Here is a 15,340-nt window from a genome sequence, read left to right as displayed (position 1 = left end):
CTATTGCTTAATTAGTATTCTAACTGCTTCCAAATTTTGATTGTTTATACATCTAAAGCACATCAGTGAGTCAAAGTGTCCTAATAGCATCAATATGTGTAAACCAATAACATAAAAACCTGAAAATCTATTTATTACAATGATACATTTATCTTTTCAAGCAATCAAGACTTAGAAATGCTCTCAAAGATGCTTTACTGCATGCGGATGTAATTGTTATAGATACTTTATTGTAAGACAAACCTATGTGCAATTTAATTTTATGATTTCCGTCTTTATGCTGAGAGTAGTTGTCATCTGTTGCTTAGTCATGCCTATTTGTTGTTATAGCTGAGCTGCTACACCAGTCAAGAAAAAAGGGTTATGCTGTCAGATGGCACCGCATTTGGCAATTTTTCTGGGTTACCATCTGCAACAAAAATAAATTGTTCGGCTAAGGCTGAAAACTCAGTTGGACTAGGGAATGCTACAACTGTCTACACCTACACCCAGTTAAAATGTAAGTTTTATGGAATCTTTTAGAAATTTTTAACTTTGGTCAGAATTTGTAAGTAATGTGAAAAACCCTTTAACTTGTTTAGTTGAAAGTTGCATTAATTTTGTCTGTAGTGTTTTAATGAAAAGTATTATTTTATTAGTTGAAGAATAAGGGTGAATTTCTGTCCTCGCTCCTTAGTAAATTTTGAAGTCTTATGCCATACTTTTTCGCACACGTTGTTTATCAAAAAATTAACAAGCAACACTGATGAAGTGCAAAAACATTTAACTAGAACATTTTTATAATTCAGGCTGCTTCTCTATTTCATAGAAATTATTATACCTAGATTCTGAAGCTGGCGTATTTATTCTCTGATAAAGCCAGTAGGCAAGCAGCCACTTGCTAACTTTTCTAGGGTTACTACAATTTGGAAGTTGCTTTCAATATGTATAAAATCAGTTTTTTACTAAACCTTTGCGCTGCTTTAAAAACACCCTGGTTTTTGTGAATTAAATTTAAAATGACTTGTAAATTTTTGTTCCAAGTCTAACAATTTATATTTTTTATCAAATATTACTGTAATGTAAAGTAAAGAGCTTAATGGGACAGGATAACGGCATGAACCATTTACCATACTTGGTGTGCATGTTCTGTTTATTCCTATGAGGGGGTTAGTAACTATGTTATTGAAGTTAACCAGTGTACATTGATACATAGAGTATACTTGTCCTAGTTTTGAATATGGAAATGCCTTTGCATTGCAGTCAAAACTAATTTAATTTCTGCTGTCATTTTTTGATGCTGCATGCAATATGCTTTCATACTACGTAAGTTGATAGTTATATATTATACATTGAAACCTAATTATTGGCTATTAAAAAACCCACTTTCAGTTTATGTATGTTGATTCACTGCAGTGAAAAATGCAGGAAACATGCAACCAACTATCAATCAACCTCCGAAAAAAGCTAAGCTTCCAACTGTGACAATAACCATCAGACCTGTACTGGTGGAAAATGTAGATGTCAGGTAAGAAACATTTTTGTAACATGCTTAGATTGGCATCATTTAAATGCAGATGAAATATTTTGTAAAACCAATCATGTTTCAAAACTATGTCAAAACTATATTGATTTTAGCTAGCATCAAATTTATTGAAGCATGGATTTAGGAAACACTTTTAGCTTTCAGCTTTCAGAAAACACCTTTAGTTCAACTGGTGCTTTTTTTGCATAGAATTCCGACACTAACCACATCTTTACTATAAACTGAAAATTCGTAAACCTTTACTGATGTACTAAACATTGTGCATGCAAAACAAAAACTTTAAAAGTTGTAAAATTGAAGCGCATGTTGTTTGCAGTGAATACCTAGTTATGCTGTCAGAACAGTCTCAAGAAAAAAGATCTTCTACTAAATCTACCTGTCCTCAAGTCTCAGCCAAAAATTGTTATGTTGCTAAAACTATTCCTGCATCTGAAATTGGAAGTGGATACAAGTTTATAGCAGGAGACGGATCCGATGGAAATCCTTCTCTTAATTTTGGGGCAATATATGACGTGTATTTGGCAGTACGAGTTTTTGTGGATGTAAGTACTTTAAATTAACAAATTTCTTAAAAGGCTTTATATCTAATGTCAGTTGGTCAGTATTCAGTATACATCAGAGAAGCCTCATCAAAACTATGCTATATATAATCATATCTCATATCTAAAAAAGGCATTTACATGTATTTTGAAATCATTCAAACTTTGGGACATAATATGACTAAATATTGCAGGAAGGATATGAACCACTCATTATGGTCCTTGAACCACAAACAGTTACTGGTATGTTGAATTACATCTGCTAGAACTCGTCTCAGCTTAATCAACCAATTTTATTTGACATTAAATTTGATCTGATTACATGTATTGGTGCTTTATGTAGGTTTGAGAAAAAACTGTCCAACAATCACTAACCATCACACATTTTACTGCAATCAATTTTGTACCAATACAAATTTCAACTTATTTTTTCATCAACCAAAATATAACAAAAATTTGTTTGCAACTATCTTTTGAATTAATTTGCATGGAAAAATAATAGTGCAAAAATTATTTTGCCATAAGTTCATTAAATATATTGTTGGTTTATTTTTACAGTAAAAATGTGTTTAACCTAAATTCTTAACAAGAATTTATTACTTAAAGCCACTAAATTTGATCTAATTAGTAAAATCGTGTTATTGTTACTGGCTGAACTGTTCAGCTCAAACAATAATTCAAGTCTCAACCAGTCATCTAAGGACTCATACAAAAGTGACATGTTTTTTAAACAATATACAGTTTTCAAATCTTTCAAACAGTTACCAAATATTTCAGTAGTAAAGATATCTAGCTTGAAAAACATGTGGAAATTATTGGTGGCACATTCTCGCAAGGCGCTGATAAAATTTAGCAATACTAACGAAAGATTACTTTAAACAATTGTTCATAACTGGTGAAGTATGAAAAAGATTTCACCCTAACAATTAAAAAGACTGGTGCTACTTCCACTGCAAAAAGATTTAGCCAAATCGCATAAAGTTATATCTACATTTTTTTGAAATTATTTATACAACCAGCAAACTACCAAAGGCAACACTGAACATTCTTAACTAAGTTTATTTTTAAAATGAATATTGATAAGACAGATTGTACTTCAATAATACCCAACCATTTTTTTTATTGACTATAAAAAATATTTATTTTTTAGCGCCGTCTGAACCAAATTCAACTGGAACCATTGTTGGAGCCGTAGTCGGAGCTTTAGGTCTCCTTGCTATTGGTGGAACCATCTTGTTAATATGGAGGTAAAAACACATTGTATTTAAATAGATCACTCCAATTTTTGTAAAGTTTGACAAGAAAAAACCCAATCACTTTAATTTGACTTGAATACAAATGTAATTTTGCTTAGCGGTCACATATAAAACTACTCAAGGGTGACAATTATGTAAAATAAAACTTTCAGTATTTGCTTTTGCTATAGCCTTTTTGCCAAATTAGTTCAGCCTATAATATTAAAAGCGTTTCATGAAATTTTTAATCATTAAGTTTGAACCATAAAATAATTGTTTTTCCAATTTTTATATATAATGAATTCTTAGGTACTAGCTCATGTTGCTGTTGTTGCAATTTGCTGGAATTTAAAAAAGTTTTGTCATTACAAATTTTGCTCATTATCGAGCATAAATTCATTGATTAGGATTCATTTTTGAAGAAGGTATTTTTAACAGCCTGATTAGGTGCAATTATTGTAGATATATGTAAAATGTCGTAAGATCAAGAAAGTTCAGCGCTGAACAAAATATTATAAATATGTATCGACACTTTTTCTAGGCATAGAAGACATTCTGCAAACAATGATAAAAATGATTTGAAAAGTTCAACAGAACTTCATTGCTTGGACAAAGGAGAAGGTCTACCTTCTGATGAAGCTTTTGCACCTAGTCAAGTACCGAATCAGCCAATAGCATCACCATCAAATTCTTTACCGTGTGCAGAACCTAACCCGGAACCAAGACATGAACCAGGCAAACAAACTAATTCTACATGTAGATATTAATTTTATGCTATTACTTTTTATTTTGCTCTTGACTGATAATGTAGTATTACAGCTGAAGGTGACCAAGCAAATGATGAGATGTTGTATGAAAACCCTACAAGAAGTGAAGATAGGACTAAGGCTATTGCTATTGATGAGCTGGAGTTTCACATCAAAACTAATATTGAACTTATTGAAGAACAGTATAAATTGGTTGGTTCACAAACTAAGGCAATATTCTAGCATATTTTTTGCACATAAAATTGTAGTGAGTGTCCAAAGATATCTTAACCATAAAAAGTTTAAGGGTTGAGAATTGAGAAACAGATTCCAGTTTTAGCATCAAGCATTTGATCTCAATTTTTATAAGTTTTAACATAGCTAAGATGAGGTGAACAGTTTTTATACTGATAATGCTCAGCAGCTAAGGCAAATAATATTTGAATATGCAGCTCAGAATATTTTAGGAACTTCACAAACTGCCTGCTCCTACAATGAATGTGGCTTTAACAGCTGAGAACAAAGGAAAGTGTAGATACAAGGGACTGTACCCATGTAAGTATAGGGATTCAAGATGTCATTTCAAGTATCTCTAGTAGTATTTCTAGAAGATAAAACATTTTCACATAGGGAAAAATAAAACTGTTAATAATTTCAAAACATAAATTATTTATTGTTTCAGCTGATAAATACAGAGTTTGCTTGGAGAGAACTGATCCAAACGAGTCAGACTTCATAAACGCATCTATTATGAAGGTTAGCTAAATATGAATGTTTATTAGAAATATGTTATGACGCTGTGCTCTGCGATCATCTTTCAAGTTTTCTCATATTACAAATACTTTGTATTCAGCAATTAAAGGCCTTTGCATGCCTGTAGAAGCAGCTTTTATTTCACACTTGGCTGGGAACATGAAAAGTAGCAAAAAATGGTGTAATAGCATTCACCAAAATTGCAATGAAACAAAATACTCAAAAAAATTTCAGATGTCATCAGATTTCATTTTTTCTATCAGAGAAACGAAAAAATCTGATTATTAGAAACCTTGTAAGTTTAGCTTGCTTTATATTACATTTATAGCAATGATATGTAATGATAAGTGTTTATATATGAATGCTGATTTGTAATATTAAAAATTTGGCAACTCAATACTTTGGTAAGTTTTTTCCATCTGCTAATAAATATTGACATTTTGTAGGGCTATGGCAGAGAGGCACAGTACATTGCTGCTCAAGGTATTTACTACCAGGGCTATATTTTATATTATACTAGCTATATCATTCTCAATTCTGCACAGGTATTAAAAACAGCTTATAAACAGTGTCAGGAATGCAGTCGCCTGCTACTTCCCATTAGCCTGGCACATTGCCAATGGCTAATTTGAGCAAACTAGTATTTGTATTACTAAACTTACTAATATAGTGCAAGATTTAGTGGCATTGTACTGTAACATAATGAAGAGTTGCTATGCATATTTTAATCTAGATAACTACTCATATGGCCCAATAAACCCAATACATCTCACATAGCTTGATTGGTTAACTTATTGGCTAGTAAAAGGAATGTTCCGAGGTCAAACCTTACAGATTCTTATTTCAAGATTTTAATAGCTATAGTAAGACAGACCAAGTCACAGAAAAAAGGGTACTGAGAGTTATGTGTAGATTGTTAATTTACTGTTGTGATAATACATACAGCCACATTGTAACATTTTTTTTAAATAGAGATGCTTAACAACTAATTCAATATCAAATGACAAGTAAACAAATGGAAGATATGCTATGCTAAAATCAAGGATTTAGAATTACCAAGAAGTGTAGTTTTTAAAGTAGATGTTTGGCAGCTTTCTGGGTAGAGCTGTTGCATTGATAGACCGGCCAAAATAACTATTTTGATGCAAATGTAACATCAGTCAATTTATGTAGAAATTTGTTTTCTAAATGTGAAAGTATTTATGAATTAGAGCTAAAGACTGCATCTTTGTGAGTATATTTTGACAAATTGCATAAAAGCATGTTTAGAGTTTTGTAATAATTTTATGATGCACTGTTGTTCACATAAAGACCTAATTACATACTTTAGTACTCATTAAGTACTTTGCAGCAACAACTACAACTATTCTAGCTTTGCATAATGTGTTTATTGAAGCTAGCATAACACACCTACATTTAGGTACATTGTATGTTGTTTTCTATTTCAAGCTATTTTAAGAATAGACCGACGTGTTTCTTAAAGTGCATCTACATATATCTTACTATCTGCATTACTACATTATACAATCAGCTATGTATTCAAACTTTTTCTTAGTCATATCTGTTCCAAAACTGCGTAAAAAAGATATGTTTTATTTTAGTTTTATTTCTTATTAGTTGTGAAAACCCTGCTTTTTTATATGTACATGGTTTCTATTTGAAATATAAAATCTTAGAAGGAGTAGTTTTCAAGGCTCAAAGAACTTTTAAAGCTATTAATAATCTGACTCCAAATAGGATGAGGACATTGCTAACAAAAAGTTAGTAATGGCTGAAGATTTATTGTGGCATAAAAATTAAAACATAGTTGGAAAGGTAGTAAAACTACATGTACTCTATACCGAATGTACATTGTAATCTTTGTCAGTTTTTTCTTATTTATAGGACCTTTTACCGATGCCGTGGTTAATGATTTCTGGTTAATGATATGGCAGCAGCAACCAAGTGCTATTGTCATGGTTACTCGGGCAATTGAACAAACAAAGGTACGAGAATTGCAAATTTATTTTAAATTGCTGAACTTATGATGCAGGTTTTTGAAATAAGCAAAAGAGACTACCTTGAATGGATGTTGCAGAGAGTAGAGCCTTTGTTTTACATGCAACCAGAATGACAAAAGTGGGTCAATATTTCAGAAACTGATATGATGAAACTTTTGTTAAATGTGGCAAAACCAAAGTAGGCTGTTCCAATGCAACATCACACACCGATGGCAACTAAATTTTAGTTATCAGATTGTATTTAACTAAATTCAAATTTTGTCTTGAACTTTTAAGTGGAATGCTTTTGTTTCTAATGATAACATAAATAGTGAGACTAGCCACTAGTTTATGGACTCACCCATTTGGCAAACTCATTAGACTGGTAGACTTTACAGATATTGTTGTCTCTAGTTGCAAGAGCCTTTCTATGTGGTACTCATTTGCATGCTTTCAAGTCATACATCAACTATAAAGTGTTAATAATTGTAGATGAAATGCAAGCAGTATTGGCCACTGAGTAAAGGACATGTAGAGGTCTTTGGAGACTTTCAAGTTGAACTAAAAGCGAGTGAGATCTACTCAGACTTCTCTATGAACCAACTAAAAGTTACTTTGGTTAGTAGGTTTTAGTAACTCTTAAGAAGTTAGGTATGCGGGTGCATTTTTTTAATTGGCTTGTTAGCAAAAACTGGAATAAAGAATAAAACACATTGGTAAATTTAAAGTAAATATCACACTGTATGACTTATTTTTTGATCACTTTAACTTAATTAATTTTTACAGGAATTAATATCATGGTTATTGCCCACAAATCAAACAATATTTATTCTTACTTCTTCAGAATGGCAAGTCAAGAGTCATCCCGCATTTCAACTACCTAGCTTGGCCAGACCATGGAGTTCCAGATATTGAGGTTTTTGTGTCCTTCCACCGACTAGTGACAACTACTATCAATCATACAAGTGACAGGCCTCTCCTGGTTCACTGCAGGTCTGACACAGATATTACTCTTGTATCCAATATCAACTCGTGTGCATACATGCCTTTAGTTCTTTGGCATAGTTATGAATGAGAATTTCAAATCATTATCATTATAACTAACGATATGTTGAAGTCTTTTTTTCTCACATCTCATATATGCAAGGTGATTCTTATTCACATGCAGACAAGCATTTTGACAGGCTAACTTTTTCATAAATCATGTATTTGTAAAGTTTTTCATTGGAAAGTCCCACAAATTAATTAAATGAGAACAATTCAGCTTTTAGTTTCTTATCCTTGCTATACTTTATGTTACTCCAGGCTAAATCAAAAATAGTTTTACAGCTAATAGATTTACTGTTTTATGTTTTAGCTCAGCATGAGGCATTATTTCAAAAATCCATTCAAATGGACTTTAGTGGTCATGCTAAATTCATATCTTACAAAGCGGGGTAATGCAAAGGTATTAGCTTAAGATTGTGTTTTTAGTATATGCTAATTAAAAACTACTCTTGGGGAAAACTATTTGCTCAGAATTTGCTGCATGTTACATAAATAGAGCATCTTGTGCTTGAACAGTTTGCAAAAATTTTTAGCTAAACTTGTTTCTCTTTCCCTTACTATTATACGTATAAACATATGCATATATTCATGTTTATGTACATTACCATTTTTATTGATGCTCTCAATATAACAAAAAGTTATTTACATCCTTTGGACCTAAAAAAACATCAATAAAATAAAGTGAGGAAGAAATAGCTAGCAACTAATTGGTGGGATGAAAAGTTAATTCACTTATTTTCTAATTGCCCATTTTCATATTCACTCATATAAAAATGGTTTTGTTTCATGCCTTCGATTGAGCATAAAAATATGGTATACTTTTTAAAAGACTTCAGTACTTTTATTGTTGGCTATCTAAATGTCTACCGTTAAAAAAAAGTTTTGGATCAATATTTAGTTTTTGCATATGTCTTGTCAATGCATAATTCAAAAATTTGAAGCTATAGGCATAGTTTAATCTGATTGTTTAAAACATTTCTCATTTATTATGCTACAAACTGAAGCTAGATTTAAAACAGCTCATAAACAGTAAAAGCTAATGCAGTACCCATTGACTAAGTTTCTTTACCCAATAAATTTGGGTAACTTGGGTTAGTAATTTAAGCTAGTCTAAATCTACACGTTTACTATAATAATCAAATACACATCTGATCCTATCATCACATATATATATGTATATATATACCTATATATATATATATGTATATATATATGCATATATATATATACATATATATATGTATATATATATGTATATATATATATATATATATATATATATATATATGTATATATATGTATATATATATATGTATATATATGTATATATTTATTTATATAGTTCATTGGCTTTCTTTGGTAAGCATCATTCAATGGGAGATTTCACGTTATATTTATTTACCTAAACATCTCAAAACATCTTTTTTAGACAATCAGCAATTCATTTTAAATTTTTTGCTGCTATTTTATTGTTGATATTAGATTTGGAAAAAAAAACAGCAAATCTCAAACAAATTCTTAAGAAAATTTTGCTATCATACAGCAGCGCTAAATTAAATTGATAAGACTATATCGCAATAATTTTTGGATCGTAAAATCTTAAATCCCTTTTGGAAATAACTTATTTGATTAGTTTTTATTTGATTTTTTATATCAATATCTACATTTGAAGCTTGCAGTGTAAAGTGTGTAGTTTTAATTTTAGGAGAGTGCAAAACATGGGTTAATAAAGTATTTTTTGTAATTAACAGCTAATCATACCAGAAAAATATACATTTTAATTTCTACTGGTCTACATACTACAATACAAATTGTATTTTAAGCTATAAAATGAACATCAAATATTTTTTTGGTTCAGTTTTTGCATCAAGAATGTATGGCAAGTAGGTTTGATGGATTTTAAGATACATTTTTAATGTATTTTTAATTCTCCTGTGCTCCTGATTTGATCGGTAGTTTTATGCTACAGACCAGTAATTGCTAAAATAAAACCTGCAAGCTAAAAATTTTTCTAAAAAATCGTTTGATCCAACCCACCGATGATCGTTAGGTTTTTTGATAAAACATACTATTATGTAAGTTTACTTTTGAGTATTGTGTTCATAGTTTGAGGTTATTTTTTACCAAATGAAGGCCTCCTAATTGATATGTACTTTTAATTAGCTATTTCATGTAGAAATTATATCTGATCTAGCTATCGCCTAACAATATTGCTTTGCTGATCACTTTTTAGCAAATAAACACAGTTCTTCACTCATTGCACACCGAACACCTGTAATTAAGGGAAAAACATAAACATAGTTTTGTCTTTCTTTTCAAAATCTTTTGATTCCTTGCAAGTATCATCAGTAAAATAATGCGACCTGCACTAGTCATTCAATTATTCGACACTGATACTGTGCAAAAGCTGTGTTATGTTTTATCGAACAACGGTAATTTGAATTTAAAACACTTATTCCACAACCTCTCATTTACTTTATTTCACCTATATTCCAAACATCTTGAGCAGCGGGCTTTCTCACCTTGGTTTTAAACTTGCGATATTAACATTACAGTGCAGGAGTAGGGAGATCTGGTACTTACATTGCCCTGGACTATCTGATTTACCAAGCTAAAGCCGAGGGTGTTGTTAACATGTTTGAGTGTGTGAAAATGATGAGAGAGAGGAGACCATGCATGATACAGACTGTGGTAAGTGAACAACACTAAGTTTTAGCTGTTTACTTCTGGACAAAATAAATTTTATAAAATGTCAAATATGATTGCTAATTTGCCAAAAGAGGGTGCATTTGGCATGTGAGCAGTAAGTTAAATTTTTATTCTCAGTAAAAAATGATTACCCATAATTTTAGATGTGTTGTGTTTCAAGGTCCAATTTCAATTTACAAAAAACTTGAAAACAGACTCGGTTTATCAGTACTGAAACAATTTATCCTTCTTTTAACTCTTCTGTCTTAACTAATAAAGTTAAGTTGTCTATGTAGTTTTTTGAAATTGACCCTAAAAACCAAATTTTGTTGAGATTAAAATTTTACTTTTAACACTATTTTGTTTCTGGTAGATCTCAAAGTATGCATGTTTGAAGGTTACCATTTAACTGGAGCAAATAAAAGATTAGACCAAACTTAACATCATTAATTTTTTTGTTTTATTCAACTAAGCAGAGATGAAAAACGAACTTTGATGAAAAGTTGAAAATACTGGTTTCAGGAACAGTATGTGCTGTTACACCAAGCTCTCTATGAGTCACTAGCAACTGAGAAATTCATCTGTCAGCCTTATGACCTAGAAGCAAAGATTCAGTCACACCTGCAGCAGGATGATAAAAGCAAAGATGTTATATCTTTAGAGTTTGAGGTATGTCAACTGCTAGTCTTAAGTCAGTAATTTTGTACCAACAAGCCTAGCACTTTCTCAATTGTCATGCATATACTATATTAGTATTGCACTTTTAGCATGCTATGAAAAGAACAGCTTCCCATTGCTTGAGCTATGACACTGCAAAGCTTCCAATAAATCAAGATAAAAGCAGATTCTCTGAGATACTTCCACGTAAGTTTTTTTTTATTCTAAAATAGTACCACATCGTCATCAACATTCCAAAAGGTAAATATTGAAGTAATCTTGTAATGGTCACAGATCATTATACTTCCTTTCTAGTTTTGTAACTTTTTGGTATCTCATTTTGACCTAGTAGCTTTCTTTTGCCTATAGATCACATGATACTTGATAAAACCTAAGCTAGAAGTGATTCTATAAATTGAACATTTTTAGTAGGATAAAAACGTAGAAGTGAGGCATATAATTTTACATTAATATTGTATATGCTATTAATTCAATTTATGCTTTAAGAACCCTATGACCTCAGTTCTTACATGTCATCACACCTTGATTTTTCCTGTATTTGTTGCAAAGGTAATTAGCATAATTTAATTTTCTAGTGTGAATTGTCAATCAACTGACTAATGATACTGCAAGATACTGTTTAAATTTTGATGTGCTAAAATTACACAAATCTGAAAACTATTTTTGATATATTTTTTATGCTACAAGTCAAAACCAAATATAGTAGCACTAAGCTGCACAAAAGGAATGCTAGTTATTCCTGATATTTTTCATTTCAATGCAATAGCGCAGGCTATAATGTACATTGTATCTTTTGTAGCTGACTCATCCATGCCATATCTGAAGAACTACTCCAAAGGAAATTTTGTAAACGCAGTACTTGTTGATGTAAGTGGAAGTGTTACTAACTTATTAACTATTGGTGCCACTTTAGTTGATAGCTACTGAGTTATATAATTCCAATGATGGGGTAGTTCATTGACATTTTGATTTTTACTACATGCATTTCCTATTCAGGAATATTGGTAGCCCCCCATACATGTTTGAAAATGCTTAAACACACAAGTTTTCTAGTATTGTCAAGCTGCACATACATGTGTGTCATTAGTGATTTTTGTATAAAATTATATTATGTATTATTAAACGTCATATTTGTTAACAGTTTTGCAAACTTATTTTGTGTAAAGCTGATTTAGTTTACTCATGGCAGTGGCTAAAGTTTAAGTGAATATTTAGCATAATGCATAAAAAACAGTATAGACAGTCTACATAGCATGCTAGTTTAATAGCTACCCGTATGTATAGCTAGCATGAGCATGCCCATGCATGTGCATCCAACTCATGCCCACACTTTTGTAAGCACATGCGTTTGTATGGGTATGCTATGCTAGAGATTTATTCAACTGTGTTACTTACAAAGCTATAGTAGGTAGACCAACAGAAATTTGAGAAATATTTTTAAGATATTGCACCATAAAGTTTCTAGTGGTTATCAGTTATATGTTATTTAGGCAAACATAAATCAAATCACACCAATTGAAAATCTTTATTTAACTTAATGAGTTAAATAAATCTTTAGTTAACTATGGTAAACAACCAATCATTAAACAGACACAAAGCATCCTCAGCCATTTCTTTTTTCTATTGGTCATGCTAAATTGTATAAACTGAGTAAATAATACCGTTTGCAACATGCTGCTAAAAACTCAGTAATATTGCGTTAAATACGCAACTAGCAGAATCGACTGCAAGTTTGGCTATGCCAGCTTTGAAAAGTTTCTCAAAATTTTAGTCATGTTTGAGTGCATCTATCTATTTCAGTTTTTCTTTATATTTGAAGATAATTTTAATTTTGTAGGGTTACAAAGAGAAGAAACAATGGATAGCCACTCAGCTGCCACTATCTATCACCATTCCTGATTTTTGGCAGCTAATACTAGAGCTGGAAATCTCGGTTATTGTTCAGCTAGAGACAAGTCCGGTAAGGGATTACAAACCTGAGTGAAGTTCTGTTAAAATCAATTTATCATTGACTCACAGCAGCAATATATGTATTAAGAAAAGGAATGCAAGAAACAAGCTATAATAAGTCAATCTAAAAAGAGATTTATGACTTAGTCCATTGCCATTTCATTTTTTTATTTTTCGTCTATGGATAAGATTCATAAAAATGCAATAGTAATATTGCAAAACAATGTGATTGACTAGTTAGTCAAATTTGTTTTCAGTTTTCATTTCATGTTTATAGATTATGAAAATAGTTTTTGGAAAAAGTATAATATTATCATTTCTTTGGTTGAGACGGTATTACTTTCGGCTTATCTTTAAAATCATCATTGTTATAGAAAGTCCTTACATGCTCATAGGTAAATTATCTCTATAATCTCACCAGACTAGAATAAATGATGTGATGCAACAAGAAAAATATACATTTTTAGTAAGCTTAAAATAATTGTGGTTTTGTGGCTTAACAGCTTATTTAATAAACCAACAAGCTATGTATCAAAGTGTTTTACTATTACTATATTTTGGTGTATTGTAAACTTCTTTAGAATTAGTGGTTGCTGCTCCAGCTAATCCTATTGTAATATGAACCGGTTTAAAATTCAACAAAGTTGCTCTCTGGCAAACAAGGAGGAACATAAAATGAATAATAGGTTTATATTGGCATCAATAAGTAAAAGCAGCAATAAAAACTATTTATTTGTAGCTTATGATGCTGAAAAGGTATAAAATCAAGCGTTATGCCTAGCTATCAAGTTTATTGCTTTTTGAAATAATTTTATTGCATTAGTGGTGCGCTTAACTTTACTACTCTACTTACATGTATGTAAAATAAAATAATGATTGACTTAAAATTGTTGAAGATTTCAATTATGGTAAACAGTGTTTATCTAACAAATTTTTTTTTAAATTAAATTTTATGGTGTTAAAAATATTCTCAAATCCTTTTAATAAAATCATGTTTTAAAGGGTCTGGTATGAGTAAACTAAGAACAGTTACTTGCAAATGTAAAAATCAAATGTGGGGTTAAATAACTAGGAGTTCTTTGTTCGTCTATAGTTTAGAGGTTGCACTAAATACCTAAACAGTTTTGTGTTTAATCAGGGTAACATTTGCAATTTCACTTTGGTCACCTTGTCTGCTTGCAAAATCTTAATGCTCTGCACTTAAAATTCTGACAAAATTAGTTCTTGTGTGTAACCAGTGGCAAATAAAGCATCATAATAAGTCAATTTTATTGATATTAAATAGCTAGCAAAGAGTTTTGCTTATCCATTGAAATAAAAAAAAACAATATTCTGAAAATTTTACTTCATTGGCAATTTCAAACATATCTCATCTAATTGTCTCACTCCCAGGGAAGAAATTAAAAAATAGGTGAGTATTGATTCACCACTTTAACTTGTTCCGACTGCTAGAATTGTTTTTTGTTTTTGGTAGCATGCATGTGCAAGAATACAACAACTACTAGCAGCAGACGTTTGATGTCACATACCTAGTGCATATACTTGTAAGAAAATAGGGAAAGTTTCTACAAGTTTAGTTTTGTTTTATTATGAATAATATAAGAATGAGGCAGCTATGAGTGATATGGCATTTTGATTAGAGGATTTTATATGAGTTGCAACAGTATCAGCATTCACTAAACACAAGATAAACTTAGCGTAAGCCTTCATGTACAGTGACTCTGTGGAAAAGATGTAAACATACTCAAATATTTCATCTTGTAATTTTGAATATAAATCATAAAAATTCTTTTCATCAGGTTTTCAAAGTGTTATTAAAGCAATGTTTGAACTCCACTCATTATACTCAAGTGAAATATTAAGCCACTCTTACATACTATCATTTCAGAATGCATTTTATCCAATGAAAGATGAGACAGCAATAGAAGTGGAGCCATTCTTGATTAAAAGATTCACTTCAGCTGACAGGGAAGGAGTCAAAATTATCAATGTCTCTTTTGAAAAGGAAGGACTTGAAGTATGTACTCATTGAGCATAACAAACGCTTCACATTTGATGCTTCTGCTGTCAGACATACCGCTGTACTTTTATATTTTTGTGAAGGTTCTGTGTTTATTCTTTATATATTCTGCTCTTCAGAAAAATTCTCTTATTTAGTAAAATACTGTAAGAGTATGACTTGTAGAGTTGTTTCTAATTT

The 15,340-nt window shown here is 30.9% G+C and overlaps 1 protein-coding gene across 1 annotated transcript in view; it reads left to right on the top strand.

The window, feature by feature from the left end:
- The window catches only part of LOC137400558 (phosphatidylinositol phosphatase PTPRQ-like), a 29,138-nt gene extending 21,286 nt beyond the window's left edge, over nt 1-7,852 (top strand). Inside the window, exons 12-21 of the mRNA XM_068086884.1 lie at nt 331-499; nt 1,396-1,507; nt 1,842-2,067; nt 2,259-2,307; nt 3,215-3,311; nt 4,111-4,258; nt 5,245-5,281; nt 6,683-6,783; nt 7,270-7,395; nt 7,622-7,852. Of these exons, the coding sequence (XP_067942985.1) occupies nt 331-499; nt 1,396-1,507; nt 1,842-2,067; nt 2,259-2,307; nt 3,215-3,311; nt 4,111-4,258; nt 5,245-5,281; nt 6,683-6,783; nt 7,270-7,395; nt 7,622-7,852 (1,296 nt within the window). The remainder of the gene's footprint in view (nt 1-330; nt 500-1,395; nt 1,508-1,841; nt 2,068-2,258; nt 2,308-3,214; nt 3,312-4,110; nt 4,259-5,244; nt 5,282-6,682; nt 6,784-7,269; nt 7,396-7,621) is intronic.
- Nucleotides 7,853-15,340: the final 7,488 nt, after the last annotated feature.

The sequence above is a fragment of the Watersipora subatra genome, chromosome 7 (assembly GCF_963576615.1).
Source record: "Watersipora subatra chromosome 7, tzWatSuba1.1, whole genome shotgun sequence".
Taxonomy (NCBI): domain Eukaryota; kingdom Metazoa; phylum Bryozoa; class Gymnolaemata; order Cheilostomatida; family Watersiporidae; genus Watersipora; species Watersipora subatra.
Note: the sequence above shows the minus strand (reverse complement) of the source record. Positions and strands in the feature narration are given on the sequence as shown.